The following is a 26,840-nucleotide window of genomic DNA, read 5'->3' on the forward strand; positions in this document are numbered from 1 at the left end:
GGTTGAAAATAATAAAATAATGATATCCCCGTTTTATACAATTTTTTTTTGGCATTTGAGATGGCATTGTGCTCCAAATGCACCTCTCTTAATTTTTTTAATCTATTAAAAGCATCTCTACTAAATATATTTTTTTGTTGACCAAGAGAGAGAATTGACGAAATACCAGCAGCCATATTCAAAACGTGTTAGCTTTGATGGGAAGGTCGGGTCACCCATCAACATAAAGGTTGCCAAACAAGTCAAGAAAAAGTTTGAAAATTGATTGGGGTTTTGTGGTGGTGGTAGGGCAGAGCCATTTGGATTGGAATCTTTCAAAACATTGGTCAAATAAAAAAAATGATAGGGCACATGATCCATATGTGTACTTGTATTTATAGTAAGTATAATAATTATCATTTAATTTAATTTAATTGGTTGGTTTGGGGGGTACTTTGCACGAAATTTACATCTGTGTCTCTGCACTAATAGCATTATGCTAAATTTGCTCTGAAACGTTCAAAGTCTTCTTGGCACCGAATAAATTAAAAAACTTCTCCCATCACATCAGAGAAGTCAAGAAAACGCCGAGTGACGGGACAAATCAAACTATGCATGCACCAGTGATGTTTTCCACAAATACTCTTATATACTTTTTAAACAACTATTTTTAACTAATTTTTCAAGAACCTTTTTATTGTTTATTATGTTTAATTTTTATTGGAAATTTCTAATCTATTAGTATTTTGTATAGGGAGCTGATTTTTCCACTTTCATTTTCTCCATTTACACTACCTCTTGTTTTTTAAATATTTTTTAATCAATTTTTTTCTTTCTCTTTTCTATTTTACCATTACCCTTCATTAATTTATTTTTACGTCATTTTTATATTATTCTTTTTCTTTATAAATTATACTTAATTTTCCAACTTACACTCTATTTTTTTTTTTTTCCTTTAATCGAGTAAGAAATAATTAACACTGTATATTTGTCTAGGCAAAATTAAACGGTCCACCTGCTGCAAAAACTCATGCCCCACGAATAAGGTCTTTAGTTTGGATTAAAAACTAGGGTTTTATGCGACCATCTTTATAACCCTTATTTCGTAATAGACACTTCCACAAAGCTTTATCTCATATTGTCTTGGATGCCCCTCCTTTAAATACCTAACACATAGCAATGGCCAAGCTGACCTAATGTTGACGTCATTGTGATGTCAACAACCAATTTAAATAATAAAAAATTGAAAAAAAAGAGGAAAAAAACCAAAATTTTTAAAAATTAAATAACTCGTCATATTCTTCACTTCTCACGCCAAACTCATGTGAATAATGGTTGCTCTTGGGTTGCCATGATAATGGGTGGAAAACCAACAAAGAAATTGCAAGTACAGACACTATTCACTTGAATGGTAACAACCATTACCTCCCTTTATTTATAATGTCTTAATTTCTCTGAAATGGAATTGGGTGCTCTTGTTCTTTCTCTTTGCTCCAATCCTTATGCGAAGAAGTGTTGTGAAGTGTTCCATTTTGTTGTGAAGATGTTCTCTCTCCCTGCTCTTGCTCCTGTTGGCCTCTATGCTTCTTCCTTGTTGGTGTAAGTTAAATGAATTCTAGATTTGTGCAGGTGTCTATTACGAAATAAGTGTTGTGAAGATGGTCCATCTTAGCCAATTCTGCTAAAAACCAAGCCCTTTTTTACTAATTATGGTGGAAGAAAAAGTCATAGCCTCCTTTGTTTTACTTATTTCACTTGGACTCAATTAGTCAAGTCTTTCTAACCAAAAATAAATAAAAGCTCAAGTCCTCAACTATAGCACATGATATATAAAGAGTCCTGGATTTATGGTAGACTGAGGACAAAATTGATCAATTCTTTTGTGGTCCAGGGAAAAAAAGTCGTACTTCTAGTTCTAGTCTATAAGCTACAAACAAGATACTTCGACTCTAGCCCTTCTCATTGTCTAAATAATAGACCCCAAAAAAAGAAGAAGTCAATTATATGCAGATCTTGATGGGCTTAGAATCATTACATTGAAAGAGCTGTTGGGCAGAGCAAATCAATAATACAAAACCAGGCCTCATTAGAATCAAAATCCAACCCAAATTTGCCATTTTTGTGGTCCAACCCAATTTAGTTAAACACCATCTCAAAGTTGGGTTATTTGTAGTGAGCCCACTACTAACCTTTGTGAAGTAAATATTTTTGAGAAATAACACCAAAAGAAAAATAACAATAGTTTGCAACCTTCCTATCTATTAGGCCTTTTAATTTCCATAAAGAAAACACAAACCAACAGTTTACCACAATATACTATTAGGGTGTTAGTTGGACTGACTCAGGTCTTTGGTGTCTTCCGAGGTGGTCATTGATTCAAACCCCTACGATACCCGTGTGTGTGAGTTTTCCCTATTTCTCCTTTCTAATTTTGGCAACAACAAAAAAAAACAATCATTTTATCACAATATTTAGTAACATAATTTATTATTATTATAAGAAATATCAATTTTGTGGTGACTCTGGCCCTAGAATAGGATTTATTTACAATGTGATTGCAGTTAGAAACCCAGGTAAGCAAAGTCCATAATGTTCAATGAAAAAGAAAACGGTTATAACGGTTTTTTGAACCTGGCTTGACTTGTTCAAAGAAAGAAAGGGTGTTCACCAAGTCCTTTAGGCCTCCCTCTCATTCTGAGGCTCTTTAGGCCTTTCTGATTTTTGAGGCTCTCTTCCTCTCACCCACCAAACAAACACAAAAAACAATCACCCCCAAAATTTTTGCACACCCCAACTACGATGCAGCACACAACCAAAAAAGCTTTTTCCGACTAAAAAATAATGGCTGCAACCTGGTTTTTCGATCACCGGCCGCACCACCTCCTCTTCTCCTCCATCATTTTCTTTGTCCTCCCTTGTATAGCATACTCCCTAGCCGAACCCGAAGCCTTGTTCAAGCTCAAAGAATCCTTTAAAAATGTTGAGGCACTCAATTCTTGGACCCCCGACACCGCACCCTGTGCGCGAAACACACAATGGGCAGGTCTTATTTGCTCCAATGGCATCGTCACAGGACTTCGTCTTGGGGGAATGGGTTTAGCAGGGGAAATTGACACGAAGGCCCTCGCTGAAATCAAGGGCCTTCGCACCATGAGCTTCGTGAACAATAATTTTTCGGGGCCAATGCCCGAGTTCAACACCTTGGGTCCCTTGAAGGGTCTTTACTTGTCGGGCAACCAATTTACAGGGGAGATTCCGTCCAATTTTTTTGTCAAGATGGAGTCTCTGAGGAAGCTGTGGCTTTCGGATAACAAATTCACAGGAAACATCCCTCCTTCGTTGGCCACGATTCCCAATCTTCTCGAGCTGCACCTTGAAGACAATGGATTCAGTGGAAGCATTCCGGTGATCAATCAATCAACGTTGGTGTCGCTCAACATGTCCAACAACAAATTGGAGGGGGAAGTTCCAGCCAGCATGTCGAAATTCGAAGCGTCGTCGTTTGTTGGGAATGCCGGCCTCTGTGGAGGGAACTTGGGCAAGGAATGTGCAAAGCCAGAGCCTCCACCTGCAACATCAACATCCCCTAATGACACCAACAACAATGGTGGAAATGGTTCGAATTCGAAAGGCAACGGGGGAAGCTCCAAAGTTGTTGTGGCGGTCTCAGTAGCTTCGGCAGTGGTGCTGGTTGCTCTCATCGTCATGTTTTTCGTGAAGTCGAGGCGGAAAGAGGATGAGGCAGATTTCGACATGCCCGGGAAGGAGAACACAGAGAAAGCAGATCATCCGGACGCGGTTGAGCTGAATGTGTCGGAGATAAAACAAAAGGAAGTGGTGGTGGATCGCCCCTCAAGCTCGAAAAGGGCGGGAAACAGCTCAAGAAAAGGGTCCAACAATGGCAAGGGAGGCGGAGGGATGGCGGAGCTTGTGATGTTGAATGAGGAGAAAGGTGTTTTTGGGCTGCCAGATTTGATGAAGGCCGCCGCAGAAGTGCTTGGAAATGGGGGCCTGGGGTCATCTTATAAGGCGGTCATGGCAAATGGGTTCGCGGTAGTGGTGAAGAGAATGAGGGAGATGAATGGCATGGAAAAAGATGGGTTTGATGCAGAGATGAGAAGGTTCGGAAGTCTACGCCATTGGAACATCTTGACACCTCTAGCTTACCACTACAGGAAAGAGGAGAAGCTCTTGATCTATGAGTACATTCCCAAGAGTAGTTTGCTTTATATATTACATGGTATGAAATTAATTTAACCTCTCTGTTTTTCCTTTTTTTTTTTTCTCATTACATTGGAAGGAATTGAACTCTAAACTTGCTGATTTTGTAGGTGATCGGGGACCGTCCCATGCTGAACTTGATTGGCCTACCAGGCTAAAGATTGTTCAAGGCACAGCAAAAGGGCTGGCTTATATTCACACAGAATTTGCATCCTGTGATGTGCCCCATGGCAATCTCAAATCAAGCAACATACTACTTGGCCCTGACTATGAGCCACTGCTCTCAGACTTTGCATTTGGGCCTTTGATCAACACTGCAAATGTAGCACAAGCGCTATTTGCATACAAAGCCCCGGAAGCTGCAGAACATGACCGAGTCTCTCCCAAATGTGATGTGTATTGTCTAGGGATCATAATTCTTGAAATCATGACAGGAAAATTCCCTTCTCAATACCTCAACAATGGGAAAGGAGGGCTTGATGTGATCCAATGGGTTCGATCAGCAATCTCCGAAGGGAGAGAATCCGAATTGTTAGACCCCGAAATTTCGAGCACGAATAGTTCACTTGGTGAAATGGAGAAGCTCTTACACATTGGGGCAGCCTGCACTGAGAGCAATCCAAATCAACGGTTAGATATGAGGGAAGCTATTATAAGGATAGAGCAGGTACAAGTTTTGGGAAGTGACTCTGTGCCACACACAAGGCATGCACCAACTTTGAGAGAAGGGGTTGGAGAGCTCCCCGAGGAGACGAGGCTCAAATCAAACGCCATCGGAAGCAGATCAGGGCGCCTTGATGGAGATGATGACGCTGCCTTTTCCATATCTTAATTAGCGATCGAGTTATGTTAGGCAAAGGCAAAATGATAGATGGTGTGACCTCAAAAGAAAACTTGAGCTTCAAGGAAGTGAGTCAGAGTCAGAGTCAGAGTTAGAGAGACCCCCACAATGGTTTTTCTGGGGCATTATTGTACAAGTCTTGGGCAAGACAGAAAAGAAAAGACATAATGAAGATACAACAATGCATGTATTAAAAGTATAAATATACAAACATTAACACATTCAACTTCTGCTTAAGCATATGTTGATGTAATTGTAAAAAAACAATAGATAAATTTGCTTGAAGTTAGACCAAAATATGATTTGTAAGCTTGCAATGCATTTTTATTCTTTTTACTTTTTACAAAAAAAAAAAACAACTATTGCGCTAGAAAAATTATACATACTTAACCAAATATAAGTGTTCCCTATTCTGCAAAATTCTATGATAAAACTCTTCCATTGTATTGTTTTAGGAACCCTTCTCATGCTTTTCACTCTGTTTTGTAATCAGCTTTAAAATTGATGACGTCTTAACCGGAGTGAGAATTATAGCTCACGTTAAGTATTAGTCGATCTTATTTTCAACGTGTACAATTAACCATGTCAAATGACTTGATACTAAGCTAAAAAAACTTCCATTTCTACAAAATTCGTAGCTCATTTCAAGTTATATCCATATAATTATAGTTTGCCAATTTCAAGTTAGATTCATATCGTTTCACTTTCACGAGGCCAAAGTTTGTTTATTTCAGCTAAGTCAACCCTAAACTCCAGTTGGAAAACAGCAACCCAAAAAAAGGAAAGGAAAAAAAACAGCTGGAGATATGTATATTATAAAGGGATAAATTGTCACTTTGTGATAGTGCAAAAGAAACCGGGTGCATAACAGAACAATGGCCCCATTTAAAATTTGGAAACTGTATGTTAATAATTATTAGGCTTTTTATCACAAATGGTCCTTCACGTTTACGAAATTATCACGAATGGTCCTTGAGGTTTTTTTGTGACACTAATAGTCCTTAACGTTTGGGTTTTTTATCACAAATGGTCCCTGCCGTTATAAATTCTGTAAAGTGTGATGTGGAAGATAAGTGGAGCCCACATGTCCAATCACATTGTGACATGTGGATAAAAAATAATTAAATAATTTTTTAATGAAAATTCCAATTTTTTTTTCTGCAACTTTTCATCCCCTTCTTACTCCGTCTCTCCCTCTGCCCTCGCTCTCCACCCTTTGCTCTCCTTTTTGTGGTTCTGTTGTTGGGTTTTGTTATGTTTGAGTGGTTTTCTGATGTTTGGTTTACAATTACTGTGATTACATTTGCAGGGCATATAGATCACTCTGCTAGAGTGATGCGTGTTATTACATGGAATCGTTCTTTTAGAGGAATTCCAAATGTCGATGATGGCAAGGATGACTTCGACTCAGAAGAGCATGAAACTCATGCTAGAGTTTTGGATAAGTTGCTGGCATGGGAGAAAAAGCTATATGACGAAGTCAAGGTACTAAAAAACTTAATCAGTTTCGTTTTGCTATCACTGTGATAGAGAAACTGTGTGAGAAATAGATAGAGAGGTTGTGCATTCAGGTCTCAAAGGTTCTAACTATTTAGGGCTCCACTGATATCAATATTTTGGTTTAATTACTACATTGTTGTACACAATTTCATGAAAATGTATATCTTATATTTTTTTCTTGTAGGTGGCGGTGGCAAAGAAAAAAACAGAGGGAGGAGATGGAGAGCAAAGGGTGGAGAGCGAGGGCAGAGGGGCTGAGAGACGGAGTAAGGAAGGTGGATGAAAAGTTGCAGAAAAAGAAAAAAAGGAATTTTCATTAAAAAATTATTTAATTATTTTTTATCCACATGTCACAATGTGATTGGATATGTGGGCTCCACTTATCTTCCACGTCACACTTAACAGAATTTATAACGGCAGGGACCATTTGTGATAAAAAGCCCAAACATTAAGGACTATTAGTGTCACAAAAAAACCTCAAGGACCATTCGTGATAATTTCGTAAACGTGAAGGACCATTTGTGATAAAAAGCCTAATTATTATGTACTCTACTTGACATTTACCGATGCTAATTCATTGAACCAATATCGTAATTTGTCACTCTATATAATCCTAGGTTCTACTAATAAATAACATAGTTAATCGATAGAAAAGCTATGCATTCAGTGGCGGACCTAGACTTCTGTCCATCTGGGGGCGTAAAAAATAATTTCATAACTGACTCCTACAAAGTCTAGGTTTTCATAGCAATACAATATATATTATAACACATAATCTATTTCAATAATTTTTTAATATATGATCTTGGGCCAAAATCTAAGGCTTTATATATTGGACCACATGTTTATTAAGTCTTGGGCCTTGATATTTTCAATATAGGTGAGCCCAAAACCTTGAAGGCTTTACTTATTTAAGGTGTTGAGTGGGGATTTTGCATGTAAAATATTAGCTAAGTCTCTTTATTTTTATTGGCAAAGTGTTTGGCTAGAGGGTGAAGAAAACACTGTGTGGGCAACTGCCCACAGTAGGCATGTATTGGGTCCGCCAGTGTATGCATTAATGATATTGTTTTAAGCGTAAAAAAAGTGACACATGGCATAAGGAAAAAAGAGAAAGTTAAAGAGAATGTTGCTAGCATTCTTCTTTATAATAAAGAAAATTTTCATAAGACAATTGTAAGATTAGAATTGATCTACCGCATGTTGAGAAATGTGTACATAATAGGATAATATTGTTTTGCTTTACGTTCTGTCATATGTGATAAAGATTTCACATAGAGGAGCGTGATTGAATTAATATAGTAAAACAATGTTATTCTCGTGACATGCAAGTTCTTTTTCATTGCATGACACAAATCTTAATAAAGCGCATTAATTGGGACCAATAGTACTTCTTATGCTCCTAAAGCCGCTTGGGTCTAACTTGAAAGAAGGGTGAAGATAACGACAAAGGGCTGAGTTGGAGTCGGGTATGTCATTATATCCTCGTCCCATGGGGTCAAGGGCGGAACTAGGAATTTTTTGAAGGGTGGGCTAGCTAAAAATTTTAGCTTAAAATCTAATGATATTTTTTAACTTACAATTTCTATATATTTTTTTCTAAAAATAAAAGCATACATTAAATCATATAATCCTAGTTCATAGCCTTATTAACTAATTTTCAATAAGTTTAGCATATAAAAAATACAGATTAAATGCAACAAAAGGGTTAATATACGAACAATTGGGAAACCACTAAGAAGACCACAAAATAGACTTTGGAAAAATAATATTTCCCTATTCATAGAAATAGTGCGGAAATTGCCGAAAAGACCACAAAACGAGGGGCCCAACCACAAGTGAGAACGACAAGTTGATGGGCTCTATAGGTTTAATTTTGTTTTTATTTAAACATTGGCTACAATAGGTTTAAAAAACATCTTCAAAAACCTACATAGGCTGGGCTACAGCTTAGGGTAGTCTTGTAGGTAGTTCCCCCCCGCATCGGGTAAATGGTGTCACAAGAAACTTATCTCTCCGATTGATCATCCATCAATTTCAAATCCTCACGGTATCATAGTTGTGTGTGTGTGAGAAATCTCAATTCTCTCTAGTTTAGACTGTCGTTTGTACAAAAAAACAGAAAAGAAAAAAGAGTGCTAATTCCATGTCTTTTTGCAAAGTTGAAATTAAGTCTCCAAATTACAAACAAAACAAAGGCCTCAAATGTTAAGAACTTGCCCCTCCTACCCAGTGGCGGACCTGTGTAGGCGGAAGGACGTGCACCTGCACCTCCGGTCGCTGGAAAACTCCTGGAGTTGCACCTTTGCTCAGACCAGAGACGCACAGAGACCTGGGTGCTGCGCTGCTGTCTGCAACGCGCTTTATTTTATAATTTTTTATAATTTTTATAATAATAAAAATGGAAACAGCTGGGCCATTCGTGGGCTTCTATAGGGTTTTAGTTGGGTATTTATAATTCCTTGCTGAATTGGGTTTTGATTGGGTTTTTGCAATTCCTCACTTAATTGGGTTTTTGTATTCCAATTAAAACCCAATTAAGTTTTCTTTATTTAATTGGGTTTTGGGAATTCCTTATTTAAGTGGGATTGAGAATTCTCTTTATAAAGGACCAATTTAACATCACCCAATTTCATCAAAGTGTGTATGCATTACAAGAATCCTACATTTTTCTTTTCCTTCTTGAGTACGCCAATCCAAAGTAAGTCAGATGCATATATATTTTTTCTTGAGCAAATGCCGATTTTGTTTTTTTTTTTGTTTTTTTAATAAATCTTATTTTTACATTGAGAAATATGTTTTTTCTTGTATTAGTAATGCAAATATAATGCGACGTTTTCATGATATGAAATCTCGTCGACAACAATTGTAGTTAATTGTAATGTTTTTTTTTTTCAATTAATTATGGATAACATTAGTATTGTTTAAATTATAAGGATGTTTAGTTGTCTTTTTTACTTTTGTATTTTTTGAACTCTTAGCTTTTAAAATTTGCACATCCGCTGAAAAATTCCTTGGTACGCCTCTGCTCTACCATCAACCATGGGAACTTTACAGTACTAGCACAACATAGGGCAAACAAAACATAGAGCAATAAATGAGCACGAAAAAATAATTTGCTTCTCCTTAAACGCAGCCTGCAACACTCGTGCAACTCTGAAATTCAAACATTTTTCTGTCTCTCCCTTCTAGATTGTTCTTACCAAAATAATAAATGTATAGTGTGTTGTACTAGTAGCCACCTATGTTTACACCAATCAATAAATAACAAAATAATAATTATTTTATTTTATTTTATTAATTTTTTTTAAAGACAATACTGCACACAATATGCTTATATGATCCTGTTACATCTTAAAGTATTGCGTTATGCCCCCTTTAAATTTTACTTCATGGATTTTTTTTTTTTTTTTTTTGGGGAAGAGATATGGATGATTATATTCTTAATGAATTAATGCAAATAAATAGCGTGTGTACGTGCAAGCAAGCATGCATGCACGTGAATGTCGCCCTAATTTGGCAGTAGATTAGTTGACTTCATTAATTTCATCATTTAATTTCGTGATTAGTTTAAGTTTGCTCTTGTATGTGGCTAATAACAATAATAATTATTGTTAAGGCTAATTAGTATATTAATTATAGACAGAAAGCTTAGGCCAGAGCCAGCAAATCATGCTCTTGTTTAGCTGGCATTGCACAGATTTCTGCTTTCATGATAAAAGATTAATTAAAACTAATGACTACAGAAGGAGAGCCAAATGTCAATACTTAACTAGGCCTCATTTGAGTAAGTTTGGGCCCATCACTGTGGCAATATAGGTACAAAACTCATTTGAGTAACTCAAATTTTTGGAATATAGCTAGGGCTCATCTGGTAATGTTTTCGGAGAAAAACTATGGGCGGGGATTTTCCTGCCATATGACATAATGAATCCAATTAAATCTGTCATTTCTTCCAAAATTTTGACTATGAAAAAAACGTTACGATAAATGAAAATTCTTATATAAGGAGGTCAATTAGTCAACTTGCCACGTAACAAGAAAGAATCGAACGAAATTTTTGCGTACGCTAATTTCTTTGGATATACATTATACTTGAAGAGATAATTGAAGTTTTTCAAGTATGTATGTGAGAATCCCATATGAAATTTGATGTGACCATAAAGCAAAGCAATGCCGTAGATATTTATTTTTTGGTGACATCCTGTCACAAAAATGATCAAAACTCAAGAGAAGAAGAGTAAACCCAAAATAGTTTGCTAAAAGGGTGAGCCAATCCGACACGCCGTCAACATGTTGAAGAAGAGAATAGTAGTAGTAGTAATTCGGGTTCGATGGTTTGAATGGAACGGTCAAAATTCAACCAAGTCAAGTCTAATATAAAGACACATATCTTTCCTTCCTTATTCACCCTCTCTCACTCTTTGTCCTTTTTTGGGTAACGTCTTAGCATTAACCTTGTCATGTTGGTTCATGTTGGTGGTTGGCATTACCAACCTCAACAACATTATCACAAAATTAGAATAAAACACCTACTTATCCCATCTTAATTAACCTTGTATTGCACCACTTTTATAATACAAATACGATACAACCCATTTTATGTATTGGACCGCTTGTAAGTTGCGTTATGGTTGTTGTACTTGATTATTATAGATTTAAGGCGATTAAGTCCAACTATCTATGGCCCTGTGGGACATTAAGTTGACTCTACATAGCTTTAAGTGGAGGTGTACCATATAAGTTTGATGATGTGATTAGATCCCTTCGTGTTTGGTGTAGTCATTCGGGGGTGTTTGTCATAGCTCTTGAGACTTTTGTATTTGTATTGCGCTTTTGTCATAATTTATAAATGCAATCTCCCAGCATTTGACCAATAGAAAGAAAATTGAAGAGAGACAAATAAGAATAATATTATCACATTAATGACTTATTTGACTACTTACATATCTAATACTTCTATTTAGAAAGCGCTTTTTTAGAAGTGTTTCTATTCTATCAGAAGAACAATGTGAAAATTTGTATTGAAAATTAAAGTACTTATTGGAAAAGTACTTGAAAGTTATTCTTAGAAAAGTACTTGAAAATGATTCTTGAAAGGGTGTATGTGACCTAGAAACACTTATAAGTTTCTCTGTTAAACACTATGAAAAGTTTTTATTTATTTTAGAATCTTCTTAAATAGACTTTAACATCGCAAAACCACTAGTGAGCAAATCAAGATCCTTATATGCACTGGCTAGACACATTGGCATGAAATGTTTTAATTTTAAATGAACACTGCTCGACTCCTTGTTAGTGGAAAAGTTTCAATTTCCGTACAAGAAAGATTCAGTTTTAAACGCGAAATACAGCGGCGGCATCCGAGCCCCCGTGTCTTAGACAAGTCATGGTTGAGTAGCAAAAGGAAGTCAAAACTGTCAAAAATCAAGTCTTTCTTGCAATTTTACCTTCTTCCAGTTTCCCATTTTTCCATTTCCACAGTGTCTCTCAACGACTGACGCTACGGTCGCTATTACCACCACAATTGACAAAAGATCAAGAGCAACAAATTTTTTTTTTCCACAGCTGCCTTTCGAAGACCATCGTCTACTTCCTGAACCTCCAATCTTTTTCCCCCAATTTTCAACTCTCGCCACCACCACCAGCAGCTCAAAACGCAGCGTTTCATGGAAGCTCCACCTCCGCCTTCGCCTACAGAGCTCGACGCGGCGGAGAGGATTATTCTCCTGTGGGACTCGACGGCCTCTGAAGAAGCCAGGGAACGAATGATATTCGAAGGCCACCGGGACGAAGTCGATCGCTACTTGCAGGCCGTCGATGAAATCCAACGCTCCATGTCCTCCGCCTCCCTCGTCTCCGACGACGACCAGGCCAAGCTCAACTCCGCCATCCAGATCGCCATGGCGAGGCTCGAGGACGAGTTCCGCAACATCCTCCTCAACCATACCTCTCCCATCGAGCCTGACTCGCTCACCTCCACCGATCCGAGCTCGTCCACTCACTCCTGCGCCGCTGATTCGAACTCCGAGTTCGAGGATTACTCTGCCGAAGACGACTCCGGTTTGACAACTCCCAAGGCCTCCTCCGCCTCCGTCGGCGACGCCGACGAGCTGCTTCAGCGCGGCGATTCGTCGAACACTTGCAGCTACAGGTCCACCAGCAGCATCCGCGAGCTCGATCTCATCCCCTCCGATGCCGTCGTCGATCTCCGCAACATCGCCGAGCGGATGATCGCCGCCGGATTCCTCCGCGAGTGTATTCAGGTGTACGGTGGAGTACGGAAGTCCGCAGTAGACTCGAGTTTCCGAAGGCTAGGGATTGAGAAGTTGAGCATCGGCGATGTTCAGAGGCTTCAGTGGGAGCAGCTCGAGGCCAAGATCCGACGCTGGATACGCGCCGCCAAGGCCTGCGTCAGGATCGTCTTCGCCTCGGAGAAAAAGCTTTGCGAGCAAATCTTCAACGACATCGGCACCGCCATTGACGACGCTTGCTTCATGGAAACAGTGAAGGGCCCCGCGATTCAGCTCTTCAACTTCGCCGAGGCGATCAGCATCAGCCGGAGGTCGCCGGAGAAACTCTTCAAGATTCTCGACTTGCACGACGCTCTGATGGACTTGATGCCGGATATCGAATCAGTGTTTGAATCGAAATCGTCCGAGTCGATTCGGATTCAGGCGGTGGAGATCCTGTCGAGGCTTGCGGAGGCGGCGAGGGGGATTTTGTCGGAGTTTGAGAACGCAGTGCTTCGCGAACCTTCTAAGGTCCCAGTCCCGGGTGGAACGATTCATCCATTGACTCGGTATGTAATGAATTACATCAGTTTGATATCGGATTATAAGCAGACTTTGAATGAGCTTATTGTGTCAAAACCCTCCACGGGGTCGCGGTACTCCGGCGACCCCACCACCCCGGATATGGAGTTTGCCGAGCTGGAGGGAAAGACCCCTTTGGCTCTGCATTTGATTTGGATTATTGTGATTTTGCAATTTAATTTGGATGGCAAGTCCAAGCACTATAAGGATGCTTCAATAGCTCACTTGTTTATGATGAACAATGTTCATTACATAGTTCAGAAGATCAAAGGGTCCCCGGAACTGAGGGAGATGATTGGTGACGATTATTTGAGGAAGTTGACCGGGAAGTTCCGCCAGGCGGCCACTAGTTACCAGAGAGCTACTTGGGTGAGCGTGTTGTATTGTTTGAGGGATGAAGGGTTACATGTGAGTGGGAGTTTTTCTTCTGGGGTGTCAAAGAGTGCTCTGAGAGAGAGGTTTAAGTCTTTCAATGCCATGTTTGAGGAGGTTCATAGGACTCAAGCTACTTGGTTGATACCGGACTCTCAGCTTAGGGAGGAGCTAAGGATATCTATCTCAGAGAAGTTGATCCCAGCTTATAGGTCGTTTCTTGGGCGGTTCAGGAGCCATATAGAGAGTGGGAGGCATCCGGAAAATTACATCAAGTATTCGGTCGAAGATTTGGAAACTGCTGTATTGGATTTCTTTGAGGGGTACTCGGTATCCCAGCACTTGAGGAGGAGATCTCAGTGAATGTGATCAAATTGAAGTTAAGTTTTGCAAGTTTAGAAACTAGGACACATTCTTTGAATTTTTTTGTGGAGTGTTCGGGTGGTGTTGGTGTTGGTCAGTCTGGGATTCAATGAGCTTTCCATTTCATTACAAATCCTACATAGTTCAATATTCTGTTGATTGGAGGAGATCAGATTGTTTGTGAAGATCTCAGTTGCAGCTCTACAGAGTGGCCAAGTCTACAAGCCTGAATGCTTCTGCCCTGTAAGCATGTTATTTATTATCATTATTATTATTATTACTACTACTAGGATCTAGATTTTGTTTCATTTGTTCATATTGGAATTGTTGTGTGTGTGCTTTGTTCCAATCTTTTTAATATCAAGAAGCAGTTTCTTATAATTAGTTCCAGGTGACTTGTATACCAGGTCGTATTTTTAGCCTTTTCATAAGGCAAATTTGGAAAATGAAATCTTAGATAAGTTTTGACAATTATAGCAATTTCCAGCACAAGCTTCAGATGATTTCTATGCCGTATCGTAACTTTCTGGCCATGATTGAGATGCATATGGAAAATGTTGTATAAATAGGCTTCTACATCAAAGAGGAAACCTTATGGACAATTGCTTCTAATTTTAGTAAGTAAAACCGCGCATGTGGAGTCGATTTTAAGTAAAGTTCGTTTGAAGTTGTTTGCATCTCTCAGTAACTAAACTACTGTATATAATATGTAGCTTTGTCCCTTCAACTGCCCTTCCCAAGTTGCATTACGGCATCTCTGCTTCAGTTGAGGTTTCTGTATGTTAAATGAGTTAGTTTTCTAATTACCTTAGTTTTGCTCCTTATGTTATTTATGATATATAATAAATTTAGGTTTACACATGGTATTTTTCTGTATGGTACTAGAGTAACGTTACTTATTGAATTTCTCTCGGTAAATGTAAATATGTTTTTATGGATTTGATAAGAGAAAGTTCTGTGATTAATAAGTTAGCTGTAGCCTGGATCTAGAATATATTTGGCAAGAAAAGTTGGTGCTTCTGTTTGTTCTGAACCAATATTTTGGAATTCCAATTCCTTCCAACCCTGCAAATCTTGCTTAACTTGGGCAAAGCCATTCTTTCTTCATGTGGAAATGTTTCCCATGGCCGAGAGAGGACTTCCAAACAGGCCTCGGGGTATCGATCTCTCGTCGGGCCTGCCAGATTTTGCATCCACTAGTACAGAGCAAACAATTTCCTGACCTTTACATTTCATAACATAACCTTCAGGATCAGATGATTTGTTAAAATCTCACTTTTAAGACATTTCCATTGACATAGTTCATTCAATCTGTCGGTTCTACGTATTATAACAAAATATTTGAACTAGTCACTTATTTGCAGCCAGATGGTGTTCGGAAAATTCCTCTACAAAAGCTAACAAATCATTTTTCATGCAAAGGTGCTATGATATCAAATGAGTTCCACGCGCATCATAGTCCCTCTGTCACAGGAAAAATTCCCATAACAAGGAAAATGCTCAGGATCCACTCTATCATCAGGTACTAGATCTTATGGTAAAGAATCGCATACGTGCACACACTTACAAAACATGCGCTAGAGATTAGAGTGTTGTAGCTCAAGTGGTTAACATTTGTTCGCCCTCCCGTATTTGATCAACAAATTAATATAAAAATAGAAAGGAAGTAATATGTGAACAGCCAATGATATAAATATATTTATCAGAAAAGAACACAACAACAACAGATCTCATTTGCGTATCTTTGACTACTTTTAAGTGGAACATTAATAAAAACGAAATAATCGAATACACAAGGACATGAAACAAAACTAACTAGCTAACGTTATAATCCCAACATAAAATTTGAATTTTCTATCCCATGATCAATTCTGCTCCTCTGTATATCATACGGTCCCTTTGTAGTGTAGGAGCAGCTGGATATTGATGCAATGCAAACAAAATATTCCAGCTGGGCGGTGGTTCTACTTTACTCTATCTTGTCTTCTTCATCATCACCTTTTGATAACCCATTGCTGCCATGCATTGCTCTAGCTTCTGGTGCACTAAGGACATCCTTAGCAGGTGTTAGAGATGGCTTTATGAGTGTCAAGGTCGTATCGTCCTTGTCAAACTCTTCGCTTGCATCGCCCGAGTAAGCATATCTAAGAAAACAGAAGAGAGATAGGTTGGGGATAAGGGATAATTCATATACCAAAAGAAGGAGGGGTCTCCAGTTTTCAAATAAAAAATACGAAAAGGGTAGATTCATGTAACAAGTTTAAACATGAAAGAACTTTTGTGAGTGAAAGGATGGAAGCCAGATCTTTACCTTGTTGAGTTCTGCGATGGTGCCCAAAGAACGCAGATGACAAATAGGAGAGAGAAAGATAAAACTTGCCAGAAGGCAGGGACGATCCATGCATTCTGCCACTGCTCATTGTACACATCATTTGATTTGAAATATAGCTGCAAGTACAAAGTTCAAAATGCTTGACTTATCAAATTAAAAACAAAGAGAGCTGCACGCCCCGATAATGTTGTTTTCAACAGATGCAAATCATTCATCTGTAAGTAAAAAATTATCCTGAGCATGCTAACTCACAACCAGATCACAAATACTTTATTCATCTTCTTAGGTAAAAGTGCACGCATTTCAATTTCAAGATTACCTCATAGCATATCCAACCCACGGACACGACGACAGTCACTGCCAAAGCGTTGGTAAACTTCCTGTAAATATCTAGTTTAACCATCATTCGCCTAGCCTGCCACATCACAGAGGCAAGAAGAACTTATCAGCCAGATACTTATAAGTTAAAGTTCTTGACAGAAATTGGTGGCATCACATCATGCAGCATACATTAAACCTAAGTATACGAATACAATACCCCTGGATAACCCACAAACAAGAGATTAATGGTAACTTATGGTTGACAAAGGGTATGATTTTCCTTCATTTGTTCTCATATAATTTTCCTCAAGATTCAAGCACCTTGGTTTTTCATTTTGGTAAGACAAATTGGCAGATTATATGAAGCAAGTGCAGAAAATTAGTAACTGAAGCTTATATTGAAAATAATTCACTAAATATCCTTGGAATCAAAACCAAAGCACGTACCTGAAGCTTATTTAAAGTTGCGGAGAGGGAAGTGAATATCCAAAGAATGAAGAAAGCATCCAATATTGCAACAGGAAGAACCAAGAACAACCTTGCCTTTCCGGAAAGATCACTTACTGCACCTACGTTTTCTACCATCTCAAGAACCTCGGATGCTACAAAGAAGGTCAGTCCAAGCAAAATCACCTTTGATGTAAGCCCACCAAGGGAAGGCCTTACAACACCGAAGCCCATGGAGACCATTAAAAGTATCACACGTGCCACCGTACGTTTAACTGTCCCGAAGGTAACTGCCCATACAGTTATCCCAGTTGGTCGGACTCCGGTCTCATTGAATTCAGCATACTCAAAATACCATAGAGCCATCTCAAACATACCCAGTGTTATTACCAGAGTGATACAGTTCTGCAATGGGAAAACTTCTCTCCAAAATCTTGCATACTGTGAGAACCAAAAGATCCCAAGTATGACAAAAGCAAGGGACATAAACCCATAGAAATTCATAAAAGGTGCCATTCTACCAGGTAAATACCCAGTAGGGTTTTTCCATACAGTTTTCCCCTCAACAACCAAATCGCTCAGCTTCAGATCGCAATGAATGAAATACAAATTGTACATCCCAGTTTTAGTAATCTGTATGGATTTGGATCGCAACATGGCAACTTTCTCATGTGCTGCAAATGAGACACCAAATACCTGAGGCCAACCTGGATTCTTAGTAGATGGGCGGTGTATGATTTCGCCTTCAGAACAAACTCCCAGCTTTGCAAGATCCCCTGTGCAACACACTGCTCTTTGACCACCATAGGCTGAACCCCCAATAGTCTCTCTATCCTCCACCTCAAAAACAATGGCATGGATAGGCCATGAGCTCAAGTTAGCAGATTCTTTGCTTCTCCTAAATGTAATCTTTTCAAAGCTGGTTCCAAATTATAACACAAAATCAGACAATGGGTACAAACAGGGTTTAAGAAATGTAATAAATAAATAAAAAAAATAAAAAAAATAAAAATCAGCTACAGCCACTAACACATGAACTGGCCAATCACATTCAAAATTCCCATGAAAAATCTTGGTTTCTTTACAATTTACAAACCAGAATTACCAATTATGCACCCAAATAATCAAATATTCAAGTGAAGCAAATTGGGCAACAGATCTTATCCAATTACAAAGTAGACTACAGCTAGAAAGCAAAGAGAGAAAATGGGAAAATGGCATTCATGATTTACCGTATATAAGAGTCGCCGTTGGCAGAGACGGAGGTGGATTGAGTAGGGGCAGAAGAGTAAATTCCCTCGCTACCGCCATGGACGACAAAGGCGTTGCCTTTAGTGGCGAATCTCTCTCCGGCGTACTCGTGGACCGAAGCTTCCACGCTCAAAACGCATAGCAGAAGAGCAAGAGCTAAAGAAGAGAACCACATTTCAATTTCAAATCCCTAAATTCCAATTCAACCAATCTCAAAACCCAAATCTAAGAGACAGAAGAGAAAGAGAGGAAGCTTCTCTCTGGTGGTCTCTGAAATCTGATCTGTTTTAGCTTTCAGCTGCCTTTGTCTCTCAAGACTCTCTCTCTCTCTCTCTCTCTCTTCCTAGTTTCTACTCTTTCAACTTCAGACTTGCTGGGACTATGTTTAGTTAATGTTTGCTTAATGTTGAGGTGGGAGAGATAGTCTTGTGTGTAACACACGTATGGCTTGGTTTTCGTGTGAGTGGGGTTAAAACCGTTGAACTGAATGCACGAGGGAACTTGCGAAACCACGAGCGTCTGATTATTTACTTTTCATATAATAATAATTTTTTATTTATGGATTTTGAATATAAATAATGTGTTTGTTTGGTTTGGCCTTTGAGACTTTGAGTAAAAGCCTGGCCAGTAAGATTTTCATCCTTGTGTTGTGAACTTGTGACGAGAGGAATGCCATCGAAGTCAATGCTGTCGGTGTTTAGAAGAATTGGACACTCCATTCCACACTCTTCTGTTCTACACTGAACGAGAAAAACTTACTACCGAACAGGGTTACGTTATGTGGCTTGTTCGGTTGGTCAGGCCGCCTGATCACGTGAATTGTCCGGCCGTCCGGCCAACTTCAGGAAAGAAAGAAACCCCCGTTCTTTGATCCCACTCCATGTGATAGGGCTGCCGGTGAGAGTGGCAGCCCCACCATTGTTTTCAGCACTACAAAATTATGCTAAGATGACAATAACAGCTTTCGTTAGTACTGTGTCGGCTTCGATGCGTCATTCTTGGTGTTCATTTGATTCTTTGATGTTCTTTATTGCGTCAAAAGGGTTTATAAACAAACTAAATCAGGGTCCCTTGGACTTTCGAATCCACACAAAGTTTTGTCATACTGCTAGTACCAAAAGCAAAGGGATACTTCTATTCAACTCAGACAAATATTACAGAAACAAATTTGAACTATTGTTCATTACAATTCTAATTTCCAAGGATTTTAAAACCTCTAGCATCTACGAACACCGGACAACCTGAGGGAGAAGAAGAGAAAGAAAAGAAGCCGCTATAATATTTGCGGATGGACAACAAGTGAATAACTCCATGAACTTGGAAAAAAATCCTTTAATCCATGTCGAGGAACTCCATTCTTTTTCTCATGGTACCTTTAAGATCAGACGCTTCTCGTTCTGCTTTCTGTGCCTGCACAATTACAAGGCAAATCATTTGTACAGGATTCCAATAAAAGTGGCAAAGCAAAGCACATAAAAATATAACAAACAAAGCAGAACCAAATATAACAAAAACACTGGAAAGGAAAAAATGGAAAACCATTTATTCATGAGCCCTACCACCAGGAAAGCCCTAATTCAAACCCCACTCAGGGACCAACATCTTTTGGCCAGGTTTCTAGACATTCTGCCTCTTGGTATGACTTTTGCAAAATGGCTTACCAAGTTTACTCAAATTCACAGAATTATTTAACCCCAGTTTTGGTTACCTAGAAACCTTTTCTGTTGATCTGTTGACTCCAATACATAAAGTAAACAGAAATACAAGAAAACATTTTTATGAAGGTCATTTGAAAAAAAAGGCATAGACCTTAAAGGTACTTAGAATTTCATCCACTAACACTCACTCTTCAGAAAAGATATTTGGGCTAATCATTACAATCACCTTTACTCTAGCAATGTCAGATATTTCTCTCTTCTAGAAATGTTAATGATTTCTCCTATGGATACTTAAACACACATAGAACAAGTGATCCTAATATCCCACCAGACATTTGTATGCTTACATTTTGAACATATAGCACAAAATTAAATGCACCAGCTCAAGCATCCTATACACTGGAATCAAACTTCCAAAGTTGTGATGAACATATGCTTCTAAACTGCATCATTCACCTACTAATTTCCATTGTGAATTTTATTCCCCTAATCTTCTCAATATTTATTTTCAAACCAAGTGTTTTAAAATCATGCAGCTTTACAAACTCAGTAACTTAAACAAATTGAAGTCCAAAACAAAGTTTTACTTCATGAAGGAAAAAGGAAGGAACTGAGGGAGTTCATGTCAACACACCATTCATAGATAACATCAAGCGGGTAAGACTTACACTTTTGATTTCTGCAGCTGAAACACGAGTCATGTGTGGTGGGAGTTCCTCTCTCTCTGAATCCTAGAACATCAAATGCAGATCTTAACATTATTCAAAGATGCAAAATTTCAATCTCTTGTAAGTTGTAGATGCCAAACCAACTAATAACTAATCATACCAGCTCGCCAATTAGAACAACATTCTCCCCACGGATTACATAAAGACCTAAAGGGATGTCACAGTAAAGTTCACCGACAATGACTCGCTCACATGCACCCTCTAGAACAGCATTGGCTGCAAATCAGAAATAATAATAATTTTAGAAGATTGAGCCAAAGTTTAGCATGCGTTTCCCACAACAATAGAGGAGATAATGTTGGTACCAAATTGATCAAAAGAACGAAGAATCCCCAAAAGCTTCCGACCATCTCGGAGCAGCACAAGAAGTTTTTCTGCAGCATGAAAAATAACATCAGACCACCGGGCCTTTACTGCAAGAAAACAATTGCTGAACCCACAACTAAAAAGCCAACCTAAACCCATCATGCAATCTTCGAGTCAATTTTATTAATATTCATTCAAAGATGTCATTGACAGCGAGATTTAAAGAAATATTGTTATGCACCATGCACCAACTTCAGACCACATAACATACTTTTACACGCTTCTGAAGTATTAATGTATCTACAAGGTAATTCAAATACGAGAAGAAGAAAAATTCAAATGGAAACCTATAAAGAACATAGACTACATTGAAAACAAAAACCTTGAGATGAAATTGAATAAACAAATTGAACCATAAAGAACACAAACAAGAACAAATCAATGGCACAGTGACAAAGATGCATGAAAACAATCAGGAAAGAACTAGAAATGATATCATAACTTCATGCAACCATTAAATTCATAGCCCCAGAAAAAGTATAAATTAGAGAAAGCATACTGTCAAGATAGCTGGCAAGAGAAGTGGAGAGGTAGACATCTTCGGGGCCCGCCCAAGACATCGGTGTTTCTTCCTAGCTCTAAAAACTTCAACTTTTTCGGTTTCTCAAAAATCACCGAAAAATTTACCAATATCCAAACCAATAATGGCATTGGCAGCTCAGGCTTCTCTCTGATGCCTCCCAAGACCCTTCAATTTCCTCCAAGATAAACAACACCAAAACCAAGGGCCTAACTTCGAACAAAATAAGCAAAAGACCCTAACTTTAACGAACTAAGCAAGAAAATCCTAGCCTTTTCAGATCCAAAAACCCTAGAAATTGAGGAGAGACAAAGAATTCGAGGCTTCTCTTCCGGATTGATGGGACCGGATAAATTTGTAATTAAAAAAAGACTCAGATCCAATCGCCCCGGAAGAGTACGAGGGGGGGAATTTGGCCAGGGAAACGAGAGAGAATCCGAGAGAAAGTGAGAGAAAATCCAGAAATAATGGAGGCAAGGGGTTATTTTATTTATTGGGTCGAGAATTACAATTATTCTAGGGTTTGGAGAGTGACATGGTTTTGTATGGAAGTTAAGCAAATATCTTTGGTTTTTTTTTTTCAATCAAAGGTCTAGTTTGGGATTGCTTTTCTAAGAAGTACTTATGTTCGTAAGCGTATTTAGATAAATTGTTTTTATTATAAAAATCTTGAGTATAGAAAGTTCTGAACCAGTTGGCGTTAATTCATTATTACATCAGGTTTGTTTTTTTTTTTTTTTTCCTCTCTCTCTCTCTGTGACAATTTCTTTTATCTTTCAAGAGAGCAAAACTAAAATGAATGGGCTTGTTTCCACCTTGTCTTTAGAAATCATTTTATAAAGGAATAAATTTGATTTAAATTTTTTGAAAATAAGGTGGGTGGCATAATAAGATACGGGATGGAAATAACAGCACCCTACTAAATTTTAATTTTGTCAATTTAATAGCTGTAATAGGATTCGGTCTGATTTGACTCGATTTAGATCTAAAGCGCACACTAAATTTGTGTAATACTACGGTTGGAATTATACACTTTAGCCTTGTACTAGAAGTATAATCAAATCAAACCAACCTATTTCGTAACCGATTTGATTAAACAATCAATTGCAGTTTATCAAATAGAAATTCATGTTGTATTCTTTGACATAAATTGAACCGAATCAAATCAAACAATTATGATTTGGTTTGATTCAATCTAAGATCATATTTTTTTGATGTAAAACGAACCAAACCACTCAAGTTGATTTTGTTTGCCCGATTTAAACGGTTCAAATGGTTTTTTGCTCACCTTATCTATTTTTATTCTCTTAACACAATTTTTCACTATCCTTCTATTTAATTTGAGAAAAACTTGCATCATTTTCCAAGTATGAAGTTTTACATTCATATCCATAACAGTTGGAGTTTAATATGTGTGTTTTTGTTTTTGTGTCGTTGATGCATTGTTTTTGCATATGCGTGGGTTGATAAGTGTGGATTGTGGAAATGGCCAATATTACAGGGAATTAAGCGAGCTCCTCCTAAGTTTTAAAAAGCCAAACTTTTTCTTGAATGAAAAACAAACCAAAAATGGGTTAAGTGTGGATTGGGGAAATGGCCCATGAAGTGCAAAGCCCAGTTTATTTCAATCCTACCTTATTAGGCCTTCTCAGAAAATTTTCTCATATGATTTCTCAATTGCAATCTCCCTTTTCTTGTAGTGTTCTTATTCATGACATCTCCGATTTAACAATTTGACAGTCTTATTTTCCATTTGATGTTTCTTATTGTGCTCAGTTCAACCATGACCATGTTTATAATTCATTATATTAAAGGTGGTTTTGTGTAATCTCACTTGGCATTTAAATAAAGAAAAGAAAAGAAAAGTGATGGGCTAATGGTTGGCATTCAAATTGAACTTCATTTTGAAAACATGGGGCTCTGGGCAGGTGAAGAGAATCAGAAACTCTGAACCATGCCTTCATAAGTTCATGTCAATCTAATATTTATTCACCTCAAATTATATTACAAGATAGCAATTCAGACCAAAAAAAAAAAAAAGGAAAAAAGAGAAAGAAAAGCCAAAGACAGAGAAAAATGTGTAGAAAATAAATAGGATGAAAAATGTAGATATCGTCTAGCTCAATTTGCCAGCACAGACTACAGAAATCCCTTGTCCCCTTGAAATTTCATAACATGCATTGCAACTGTTTCCACAGATGCAACCATGAAAAAAAGGGGAACCGCCACAGTTAAGAAAATAGAAAAGCTGTCTCAGTCATACATGCATATTTTATGATCATCTCAGAAGCCACTGGGGATGAACTTATTGGTGATTTGTTGTTGCCCCTATGAAATTTCTCAGACTTTGCCAATTTCAAGTATTTCAGTTCATAATTGTATGAAGCATAAACTTCTGACTCTGCAGATAAAAAAAGAAGAAGTTTAATTAGCATATATGAAAGTGAAAAGAGTGGCAGTCTCATTTCAATGAAACTCAAAAAGGGCTCTCTTACCTTTGTAATAACTAATAAGCATGCCAATAAAGTCAGAGGCACACTCAAATTTCTAGGACTATATCTGTAATGAAAAAAAACAGGTCACATCAGATCCACAGAGTTTGTGCAATTTGGTTCTCTTCTAAATTTGAGCATGTTATAAATCATGCTATTTGAAGAAAAGAAAACAGCACTTACATTCAGAATCTGTCTTGACCCATTTACATCCATCATTAATTTTCTCTTTTGTATCATCTTCAGTGTTACTTTCCTTCTTTGTTGGAATCTGTCTATCCTCCAGGTATTTCTTCATTGATGCTGCTCGAGAAGATCCTTGCGGATTGATGATCTTCTTGTTAAGCATTACCCTCAAAAGCTGCAAGTCAAAATATGGATGATCAATTAGGATGGTACTTAATTAAATAATTGACATAATTTTTTAATGCATATGTGCACGTTCATGTTCATGTAAGCTTTTCACATAGTTTTTGTGAGCATAGTCATGGTTTCATACCTTCTCCATTCTTGACTCTTGAAGTGTATCTCTCAAACTTGGTTGTGGTGCAAATCCACTTCTGCAAACAAACATCTTCTTGAGTAGAAAAGAAATGGATTTCTTCCCAATTGCCTTCTTATTATTATCTCCACAAATTTCTTTGCATCTACCAAGTATGACACTAATAGTCTTCTCAATGTCTTCATCCTTGTGATCATCTGCTGAATCGGAGCAAAGCGCATTGCTGTTTCTCCGATCAACCTCCAAGCTTGATGGGCAGTTTAGAAATCTGTCCAATGGAAGATCTGCGATTTCCTTTTCGATGTTCGGTTTTCGTGTTAAGAGCTTTGTTAACTCTTTATGTAATTTGCCAACCTCTTCAGGAGTGAAATTATCTAGTATTTCTTCTGATGAAGTTGGATCTTCCTGAATATCTTGGCTTTCAGCTGCATTTTCTTTCAAATCATTGTTTCCAAAAGTTCCAATTGCTAGTAATCCATGAGGCCAGTCACTGAATTCTTCACGAGGCTCTTGTTTTGCAGGATCTACACAATAAATACATAATTACATGACAAATCCTAAATAAGATATTTATGGAAAGAAATTAGATCATAACTGACATTAATGATATGGGAGTTGAAAAGCTGCATTACCGTTATATTTATTATGGGTGGTGCTAGAGGCACCAACTTTGGGCACCAACTTGCTCACCAACTCTCTAATAGAGGTGGAGCCCGCCAATACAACGGTTCCCACGCTCTATTAGAGAGTTGGTGAGCAAGTTGGTGCCTCTAGCATTTTCCATTTATTATATATATGGACAGGCCATATTGAAAATAGTGCAAGCCTTATTTTATTTTATTTTTGCCTTTCTGTATATATAACTTTAACTTGTGCAGCATTTTCAAAGTGTCTTTTTGTAAAGACAGTAGATCTACTTTGTGCTCCAGAAAAATGCTCCTTTTATGATCCCTACATCACATGCACTTTCCTATTGCTTTAATCTATATGAAAAAGGACGTGAAACCAAGACTTGATCAAAATCAAGAGCTTTGGGATCTGATCATGGAATATTGTTGGATTTGAAACTTACAATGAGGTTAAGAACATGGAATTTGGCAGAAATTGCATATACTGTATATCTGGATCTTTATATACAATACAACTGGTTAACTTAGTTCATTGATAATTCCATGTTCTGAATCTTAATCAATTTGAAGTACACGTCTGCTCATTAACATGATCCTAGAATGCTGGTGTTATCAACAAATCGTGCATTACTATGGATTCATCTTGAGATTCACAATTGTGCACGAGTCACCCACTTATATAATACACGTGAACAACTGTTGCTAGCACAACTCTTTAATTAATTAAGATCCTCGTAAACTAATTGCTTTTCACTTCAAAATGGCAAATAACCCTTAACATTGCATATATTGCTTGTTAAAGAAAACAATTCCCCTTACATAGGAAACAAATCCCATCACTTAGATTGAAGCACAAACTATGGAACATAAAAGTAACATAGAAATGCAGAGTTATTTTTTGGGTAAAAGAATAAAGCTTACGAGTAGTAGTAGGAACTGTATTTTGTTTCTTGTTCCCCTGCTTTCCATTAAGCTTATTTTGCATCCAACCAAAAAGCTGCAATCAAATAAAACCAAGACCATCATTGAAGAACCTCATTTGCCAGTCATTCAGGCCTTTTTCAGCCGGAAAAAGAAGAAGAAGAAAAAAAACAGACTAATCTCTCTGTCTCTGTCTCTCTGTTTCTCTGTTTCTCTAACACACAGAAACAAACACATAAACACAAATGTAAGTTTATGTAACAGAAGCAAAGACTCACCTTCATTTTCTGATATACAAATAGCCAAGGCTCTTCTGAGTTCTGACAGAAAGGTGGTGGAGATGGTTGGAGGAGAGTGGTGGGTTTTGTTTTGCAGAAGTGAGGTGTTCAAGAGCAGATCTTAAACGCCAATGAGAATTGAGCTTTGGGAGAATAAAACTAAAGATGGGGGGTTTTGTTGAATTTCATGGCCAAGCTGATCAAAGAGGGTTGGCTAGCTAGCTAGCTAGCTTGATTTCTACTGGTTCAAGTTCCTAAACACAGGCTTTATATCTTGTATCTGGCCACTATCTTTGCCAACTCT

The 26,840-nt window shown here is 37.9% G+C and overlaps 5 protein-coding genes across 6 annotated transcripts; 2 read left to right on the forward strand and 3 right to left on the reverse strand.

The window, feature by feature from the left end:
- Positions 1 to 2,656: 2,656 nt before the first annotated feature.
- Positions 2,657 to 5,325, forward strand: LOC110768911 (pollen receptor-like kinase 3). Its single transcript, XM_021972780.2, has 2 exons — positions 2,657 to 4,219; positions 4,311 to 5,325. Exons 1-2 carry the CDS (start codon positions 2,821 to 2,823, stop codon positions 5,030 to 5,032), a joined length of 2,121 nt encoding a protein of 706 aa, XP_021828472.1. The 5' UTR covers positions 2,657 to 2,820; the 3' UTR covers positions 5,033 to 5,325.
- A 6,610-nt stretch (positions 5,326 to 11,935) lies between these two features.
- On the forward strand, positions 11,936 to 15,013 carry EXO70D3 (exocyst subunit exo70 family protein D3). Of its 2 annotated transcripts, XM_088251070.1 has the most exons (3): positions 11,936 to 14,334; positions 14,579 to 14,708; positions 14,805 to 15,013. In XM_088251070.1, exon 1 carries the CDS (start codon positions 12,211 to 12,213, stop codon positions 14,089 to 14,091), a length of 1,881 nt encoding a protein of 626 aa, XP_088107196.1. In that variant the 5' UTR covers positions 11,936 to 12,210; the 3' UTR covers positions 14,092 to 14,334; positions 14,579 to 14,708; positions 14,805 to 15,013. The 2 variants fall into 2 exon arrangements, with proteins under 2 accessions (XP_088107196.1, XP_021828458.1); XM_021972766.2 differs by lacking the exon at positions 14,805 to 15,013 and having other exon boundaries at positions 14,579 to 14,768.
- Positions 15,014 to 15,761: 748 nt separating this feature from the next.
- LOC110768883 (Lung seven transmembrane receptor family protein) lies at positions 15,762 to 18,822 on the reverse strand. The gene is made up of 5 exons (XM_021972754.2): positions 18,424 to 18,822; positions 17,192 to 18,110; positions 16,743 to 16,838; positions 16,403 to 16,539; positions 15,762 to 16,235 (listed from the first exon to the last, which is right to left on the reverse strand). Exons 1-5 carry the CDS (start codon positions 18,615 to 18,617, stop codon positions 16,061 to 16,063), a joined length of 1,521 nt encoding a protein of 506 aa, XP_021828446.1. The 5' UTR covers positions 18,618 to 18,822; the 3' UTR covers positions 15,762 to 16,060.
- A 729-nt stretch (positions 18,823 to 19,551) lies between these two features.
- Positions 19,552 to 22,329, reverse strand: LSM1B (Small nuclear ribonucleoprotein family protein). Its single transcript, XM_021972755.2, has 5 exons — positions 21,694 to 22,329; positions 21,134 to 21,202; positions 20,929 to 21,044; positions 20,769 to 20,831; positions 19,552 to 19,852 (listed from the first exon to the last, which is right to left on the reverse strand). Exons 1-5 carry the CDS (start codon positions 21,752 to 21,754, stop codon positions 19,775 to 19,777), a joined length of 387 nt encoding a protein of 128 aa, XP_021828447.1. The 5' UTR covers positions 21,755 to 22,329; the 3' UTR covers positions 19,552 to 19,774.
- Positions 22,330 to 23,617: 1,288 nt separating this feature from the next.
- LOC110768886 (protein DEEPER ROOTING 1) lies at positions 23,618 to 26,840 on the reverse strand. Its single transcript, XM_021972756.2, has 6 exons — positions 26,537 to 26,840; positions 26,259 to 26,334; positions 24,706 to 25,232; positions 24,390 to 24,567; positions 24,210 to 24,273; positions 23,618 to 24,115 (listed from the first exon to the last, which is right to left on the reverse strand). The coding sequence occupies exons 1-5, from the start codon at positions 26,540 to 26,542 to the stop codon at positions 24,254 to 24,256; spliced, it is 807 nt and encodes a 268-aa protein (XP_021828448.1). The 5' UTR covers positions 26,543 to 26,840; the 3' UTR covers positions 23,618 to 24,115; positions 24,210 to 24,253.

The sequence above is a fragment of the Prunus avium genome, chromosome 3 (assembly GCF_965620075.1).
Source record: "Prunus avium chromosome 3, drPruAviu1.hap1.1, whole genome shotgun sequence".
In the NCBI taxonomy this organism is placed as follows: Eukaryota; Viridiplantae; Streptophyta; class Magnoliopsida; order Rosales; family Rosaceae; genus Prunus; species Prunus avium.